Below are 7548 nucleotides of genomic sequence, written 5' to 3' on the forward strand. Positions count from 1 at the left end.
ATGTAACGTCATCTTCTCTCTCTGCTTACTTCCCGTACAGTGCATCCGTCCCAGGAGCCTGGCTGGTTGGAGGGGACTCTGAATGGAAAGACAGGCCTCATACCCGAGAACTACGTGGAGTTCCTGTAAATGGGAGCCCTGGCAGAACTGCTGAGCTTTCCACGGTATCCACGACAACTGCTGATTCCAGTGTTGTGGGCCATTGCTCTTTGCCGCTGAGAAATACAGGGTGACTGACTCTGCTGCTACCTGTCAGCACGAACGTTTTCGTAAACTCTGGTGTCACACATCCCCGTGATCATCTCAGCTGACATGCGTGATACTGCAAGAAAGAGAAGGAAATCAGCAGAGGAGGCCATTTGATTTTGATCACCACGAGAAAGGCTTACAGAGCCATGTCTCTTATTTAGCACCCTACATGGGGTGTGCTCATTTTGTTTTCACAGTCATCCAAACCCCAACCTTCTGAAAAAGGAAGTAAGTGAGATACAAGTAGTCCCCAAGAGCATGCATTGTAGCCAGCTCTGACAGGGCTGGGCAGTGGCCTGAGATCCAGGCTGGGTCCACTGCTTTTGTTTACAGTAGACACTCACTCTATCCCACCTCTGAATACTTGAGCCCCGCAGTGCTCCAGGCTGCTGGGTCTGTTAGTTTGCATGAAGGATGGAGAGGGGTCACGGCACTGGTTACACAAGATCCAATCTCACCATCTCTCAAGCAGCCATTGGCCCAGCATCAGCAGAATTCTGTCCAGTCCTCTCATGCAAGAGAACACACACATTCCAGGGCCCCCCTCCCAAGCTGGGAACTTCTCTGCCACCGAGGGCTGCCATCACCTTATAATCATGGCGACCCAGCCTACTCTAAACCAAACCAAAAAGTAACACAAAATATTTGCATGACATATTTTTTTGCCCCCTCGCCCTTTCAGTCATTTTTTGAATGGTTTTCCAACAACCTGGTCAAGTTCTGGACTTCCCTGATGGCTCAGCTGGTAAAGAATCCGCTTGCAATGCAGGAGACCTGGGTTTGATCCCTGGGTTGAGAAGATCCCCTGTAGAAGGGAAAGGCTACCCACTCCAGTATTCTGGCCTGGAGAATTCCATGGACTGTATAGTCCATGGGGTTGCAAAGAGTCAGACACAACTGAGTGACTTTTAATTAACCAGGTCTACTTGGGGGCAGATGGAATATCAGCTGAGAACCGTTCCCTTTCTGATGAATTTCAGCAGCACCAGTATATATTTGGAGCAAACTCTAGTAACCTCTTGAGATTAAATTACATACAGGCTTAATATTTCTGTTCTTACATGCAACTCATGTCTGTTTTCTAGAGGGCAACATGCTGCCTCCTAAAGAGGGACACCATCTATCTGTCTCTCTCATTCCCTCCTGTTCACCTGTCCCTCCTCCTGCCCCTGCCTGCCTCTAGCCTACCACTGACCAGCTCCCGTGGCCATACCCTGGGTTGCTTAGCACTGGTCCCCTGGAGGTTTTCAGGCATGACTCCTGAGCTAATAACCCCATGGCCTCCAGTTTAAAAGGACATACATGTTCACTGCCACTCAGAAAAAGGGAATTGTTTCTCAGGCTTTTGGGGTGTGAGACTAATATGAGAAGCCATTGTGATTTAGGAGGACGCCACAAGGCTGGGGCATGGAAGGTGGGATGGGTACCTTCTGAGAAAGAGGATTTCCTGGACCAGAAGGGGCTGGGTCTTGTGGAAGACCACCTTGGATGGGGAAGTTTGGCCTGGACATTTCAACTCCACTTGGCTTCCAAAGAAGAGAGTCCCAGTATTTCCACACTTGAATGTCCCTACAAGAGTGATTCTGGGCAGACCAACTCCAAAGTGAGGGACTGTCAAGCTCCCTGGGAGCCCTACAGGAATGGCAGCCATGTTCCAGAGTGTGTCCTGCTTCCGGAATTCCTCTTGAGGGAACTTTAAAGAAGAAAAGAAAAACTTGAATTGTGTTGAATTACTGTATCTTTTACATTTTTTTGAAAAGATAAATTTGTAAATAGAGTGATTTGAAATACTATATGGCAAAGTTTTATATTTGATATTCTTTAAGCTAGTTGCTTCACACATTTAAGCTTTGATTGCTGAACAAGTGTGTATATGAGGCAGAGAGGGGGACACATGGTCAGAGAGAGCCAAGGTCAGCCCCTCTCTTGCCTTGAGGAAGAAGATATTTCCACATATTCTTGCTGGTTCTTGGTGGTGGCCATGGCACCTGAATGGTGTTCAGTCTTCTTTATCTAGATGTGGTTTTTTAAGCATTTCTTGGGCTTTGGCTTTGGAGATGGAAAGAGCATCTTCAGGCAATTAGCTTTTCCAAGAACTCCTACCCAGTAGTAAGATGAAGCTCAGGATTTAAACAGGTGAGGCCAAGGGTTAGATCTTTTTTTTTTTTTTTTTTTCCATTTTTCTTCTCAGGTGTATTTCTTGGTACCCCAAAGTACCAGGACAGAAGATGGGATAATTGTGTGCTCCTTGTATCTTATTCTTCTGGCACATCTTATAAGGCTTTATAACCAAGTCCAAGTTAAAATTTGCAAATGTTGTGTGTCTAGGTTCTAAGAAAAACTGGCTTAGGATATTTAGTTCTTGATATGCTGCTTCTTCCTTTTTTCCTAAACATGTTTATTCATCTCAGATTTCCTCTGGCTCCAAAATAAGAAAAAAACTCCAAAGAGGGATGAAGATTGTGCTATTATAGCTTTCTAGATGACTTTAAAGGTAATAGGAGTTTGTTGTGATTCATTCCATCAGCTCAGGGATGACACAGCTATTACCCAACTCAGAGCAAGTGAGACACTACCAGTGGATGAGGGAATAAGAATTAAGATTGGAGAAGACTGAGAGAGGACTCAGGGAAGCTAGTTGCTTTCAATAGTTGCTACTATTGAAAACCCAAGAAGAAAAGGCACATAGGGGCAGCATACATGTATTCCTTGCAGACTTTGAACAGCTTGGGGACCAGCACACACTGTACCACTGTGCTTTCTAACTAGAGTGCAACATAATGCTTTTAATACATTTGACATTTTAGAACACCTGCCCCATCAGAACCTTAACTGGAGCTACTGTGGTGGTGGCCAGAAGGTCCAGACCCTGGCTTTCTGAGCTCCTTACCGAAGCGTACCTGTAGACATTTGGCCCCACCTTGACCACGTTGGAAACATGTCCCTGCCTCCTCAGTTAGCCCTGATTTGAAGCTGAGGGAAATTGGACTGGCGCCAATGGGAATTTTAGGTAGAGCCCTTCCTGGCTTCTCTGGGCAATGCTGGGCCCTGACAGATGGCTGCTCTGCTTCCCTTTCCCTGGCCAGGCTCCCCTCCTCCCCATCAGCTACAGAACTGGAGACACTGTTCAGAATATGAGCCAATTAAAAAGAAGGAACTTAAAGACTGAAAATGGGTTTTGCCCTCCACTACCTTTGCTCCTCACTTCTGACTCTTGTCTTTTGTAAGAAGGGATGTTAGGGCAGGTTAGGGGAGTGAACTGGGTAACAGAGTGGAATACTGTAGACCAAAATCTCTAAGCTTTCCCAGGAGTCTCATGTTGCTTTTGGAAGGCCCTGGGATCAGGTGGGCAGACATAGCCTGAGTCTTCTGTGGGCATCAAGATCAGTCTCTCACTCCTCCTCCAGGTACTCCCAGAATTCCATAGCTACAGAATACCATGTCTTGAGAAGACAATTAGTTTCACAGTCTTCCCCCAACTCCCCAGGCAAGTGAAGTCCTGACTTGCTCAAGACTGATAATATTCTCTTCTCTTTTCAAATCTGAACATAGAGGCGTGTATCCTGTATAGCACTGCCAGCCATGGTGTCCCAGGATTGAAGCCAGTTTTTAGCTTGGTTTTTTAGTATTTCTACAGACAATAACTATTTCTTTATGTCAGACCAAACTGGGTTTTGTTTTTTTTCCCAGCATAATTCCAGTTCATGTCCTCTTGCTGAGTCCTTTTTGGATAGAGAGGCAGAGAGAAAGAGAGAAAATGGAACAATCAGGTATTGGCCAACTGGTATTAGCAACACAAAGTCATGCTAGTGACAGTGTCATTTCAGGTTTGCCAAGACTCTGCAGTTATGTATGCCATGCCTATAGCTCAGATGGAGGTCCTTCTGCCATGAGAGCTTGTATCTCTTGAAAGCAGCAACCCCAGTGACACCAAAAACTATTTTGACTGTATAGATCCTAAAAACATCCATGATTGAGGAGTAGTGAGACCGAAATAATCTACTGAAGTAACATGATCAACTACTCATGACTGTCTATTGGCACATTTCATCTTCTGGCTCCTGTTTCCAAAAGAAAAATCTGGAGCACTCAGCTTTATAGACACAGAACTCCTAGGTACAACAGTGGCTGTCATGGCACTCACAGTTCCCCCTAGCATTGAATGTTTTATGAGCAATCATGTTACCCAAGTAGGTAGCCAGCGTTGAGGAAAATCAGCAGCCTCTTGACTACCTGACTTTGAAAGGAATGGCCTGGGTGTTCTTCTAGGGAGTTATCTGTCATATCTGGCAAACTTGACAGTGATTATTTACCTAGACAACCCTGCCCCACTCTTTTAAGTCAGCTGTGTGTCCTCTCACACACCCTGTGTCGGCATTTAAAAAATGTATCTTCTTGTGCTTCAAATGTGTTTGACAATCAGGCTGGTGTGCTGGGTGCAGAATCACTTTTCTGTAAGTGTAGCCTCCCAGTGACAACAGCCATGGAATAATGGACCTTGCACAAACCTGAGCATACCTGAGACCAGACTCCACCAAGTCATAATTAGCTTTTTCCTTTTACTGCCTACAGTACCTATCTAACTAAGGAACTTCCGAGAGCAGAGGGAGAGGCCATGTAGAGAATCCACACATCATCCAGAGCCAGCCCTGGCTAAAATGTGGCCTCCTAATGGAAGGATTTGTATTCTTAGAAGAAAAAAGATTGGGTGTAAAGTAATGCTAGTAGCAGAAAGGGATAAACCATGCTGAAGAACTGTGGATTTTTTTAAAAGAAAGATAAATATAGTTCTTAATAGGGGGGGAAATCTATCACATGAAAAGGTCACAACTAATATTTTACAGAAGTTTTACAGGATAATACAAGATGAAAACATCTTTCAAGGCAGAATGCCTTAGCAAGCAAGGCTAAGGACCTTAGCACAGTCCTGGACCCATGTAAGTATAGTAATTACTATTACATCAGAATTCTACTAAAGTGTAGTCAGTTAGAACCAAGAGTAGTGATAAAGTGTCAGAATTACCTGGGCAGTTCTGGAGGGGCCAAGACATTCAGCACCTTTCCACATCAACCATTTCTATAGAATTGTCCAAACAGACCCTGCATGCAGCTTCTTTGGGTATCCAGATGCCAGGGTCAACCTTGTACCTGTGAGAAGAGGTTCATCTGGTGATTCTTAAGTGTATCTGTATTAGTATGTGTTTGTGTGTGTGTGTGTGTGTATGTACAGCTCACATTTACATATATAACGACACAGACTCTCTTCTAGAAACCCACATAAGCTGGCAGTTGCTGAGCCTTGACAGCCTTTAAGATTTAAAGGTTGAGAATTACAGAAACAAGAGAGGCTGTTGATAGACGATCAGAATGATCCAAGATGTAAATTAAGTGCCATTTTGAAATTTTGTTCATATTTATCAGATGGTTACTATCTACAGCTATATTCCTTATTAACTTATTAAGAGTCATGTTGAAAAAAAAGATCAAACTCATAAACAGTAAGTCATTCATACTAGACTAGTGTTCACAAGCACTCTAAAAGACATTTTGTCCATTACTTTGAAGAAAATATTTGCATGTTTAGTTCATAATTTAGGCTACCTTTGAGTATATTATAAAGTGCTGTGTGATATAATATCAATAAACTACTTAAAAATGGCACTTTAATGTTTTTTTTTAAAAAACCATAAATGCACTGTTTTAAACTTCAATTCAGTATTGAATATTGACTGGTGTGTAGAATCCTATTTCTTAATTAAAAAGTAACTTGTGACTAGAATAGAACTTTTCCCCTGTTATTCATAAAACAATTTTGCCATGTTCGGGCTTTAGAACAAACAAACGAGAAAAAAACTGTGCTTTCGTGTCACTAAGCATATCTATAAAGAAAATATAGTTTCTGTTGAGTGACCTCTGAAACTTGGCTTTCTTACATTTGGTTGGTTTATGTGACAATCTCTGTGAAATGAGTGGAAGTATGATTTTTGCATTAAATGACTTTTCCATTTGGTGGTATGTTTGTCTCTTGAATTTCTGACAAAGTTTTGTTTTGACATGATGCATATTTTAATATGTTTCAAATAAGCAAAGACCATGATCAGAAGTTACAAGTGTGGTCTCCTGTGGTCCCTGGCGACAACCGCTGTGCTGATTTCTGATGTGCTCTGGGTAGCTCTGGTTTCCTTTAGGGAGAGGTCCACTGCTTGTGAACTACAATTAAACTGCAGAGTCACATTCCAATGACTGTTTCTGAATTTATCTCTTGGGAAACATATTTTATTCTTCCTAAATTCGATTGTCAAGTCAACCACTTTCTGGAACTTCCATTAACAGTCTGGAATAAGCAAAGAGCCAGAGTATAGACAGTCCTGTCACAAAGCTGGGTGTGTCTCCCAGGGTTGTATTAATAAATCAGTTACTTGTGACTTGTTGTCCCAGGCCAGCTCATTTTATTGAGTTGTTTCATTCATCACATCCCCTCCAGGTACATCCTGAGTTGCAGCCTGAGGGCCAGGTTTGCAGTGCGCTCCCAGCTTCTGCTATGAGAGCAGAGGAGCCAGAAGGAGAGGGCAAGGGAGCCAGGACTTTGGGGATGGAGGGCAAGGCTTCTGATTCCAGAAGCTTGCCCTGGGCAAGCAGAAGGTGAGTGAGTAGGTGCCTGGTTCTGAGGGATACCTATTTGAATATGTGAGTCACATGTGAACTGTTTATCCTGTCCTTGTTTGCCACTTAGTAAGGGCTGGTTTACCACAGGAACAACACAGATTCACCGCACCTTCTTCCTTCACTGAGCTCATACCCTGCCCTGGAAAACTGGCCCAGCATCTGAAGTATCATACATGGGTGGGGTCACAGGGTACCTGGGTGAGACCTTCTGAGTGGCAACATGTAGACAACTGTTGCCAACATGTGGAGAATGAAATGAATGTACAGATTTGTATCTTATATCTATGTGCTTGGTTTGTCCACCAGATTCTCTTCACTTCCACTTTCACATCTCTTTAATGGGAAAGATTTTCATTTTCTTGTTGCTTTTAACTGCCCACTCAGAACAGAGCTCAAATTGTGTCATGTCTTGTGGTTGGTGTTTTCGCTTATTATTTCCAGCCATATGATTAATCCTAAGAGCACCTTGATTAGACATGGACTTGATTGACACTTGAAAACATGTAAATGAAAGATTTTCTTAGATCTCAAACACATTTGCACTTTGGGGAGTTAAATCGGTGTTTCCATTCCTTCTTTTCTCGATTCTGTCTCAGCCTCCACTCATACCGTGTGTCTCTCTTACCCAAATGT

The 7548-nt window shown here is 43.2% G+C and overlaps 1 protein-coding gene across 14 annotated transcripts in view; it reads left to right on the top strand.

Annotated features, from left to right (window-relative positions):
• Positions 1 to 6264, top strand: part of ARHGAP26 (Rho GTPase activating protein 26) — a 548614-nt gene extending 542350 nt beyond the window's left edge. For 12 of the 14 annotated variants that reach the window (XM_070465556.1, XM_070465553.1, XM_070465555.1 and 9 more), the window contains one exon: positions 41 to 229. In XM_070465556.1, coding sequence (XP_070321657.1) covers positions 41 to 129 — 89 coding nt within the window. In that variant the 3' untranslated portion in view covers positions 130 to 229. Of the gene's footprint in view, positions 1 to 40 lie in introns of all 14 variants that reach the window. The other 2 variants (XR_011486887.1, XM_070465557.1) reach the window with 2 other exon arrangements.
• Positions 6265 to 7548: the final 1284 nt, after the last annotated feature.

This window comes from Odocoileus virginianus, chromosome 3 (assembly GCF_023699985.2).
Source record: "Odocoileus virginianus isolate 20LAN1187 ecotype Illinois chromosome 3, Ovbor_1.2, whole genome shotgun sequence".
NCBI classification, from domain to species: Eukaryota; Metazoa; Chordata; class Mammalia; order Artiodactyla; family Cervidae; genus Odocoileus; species Odocoileus virginianus.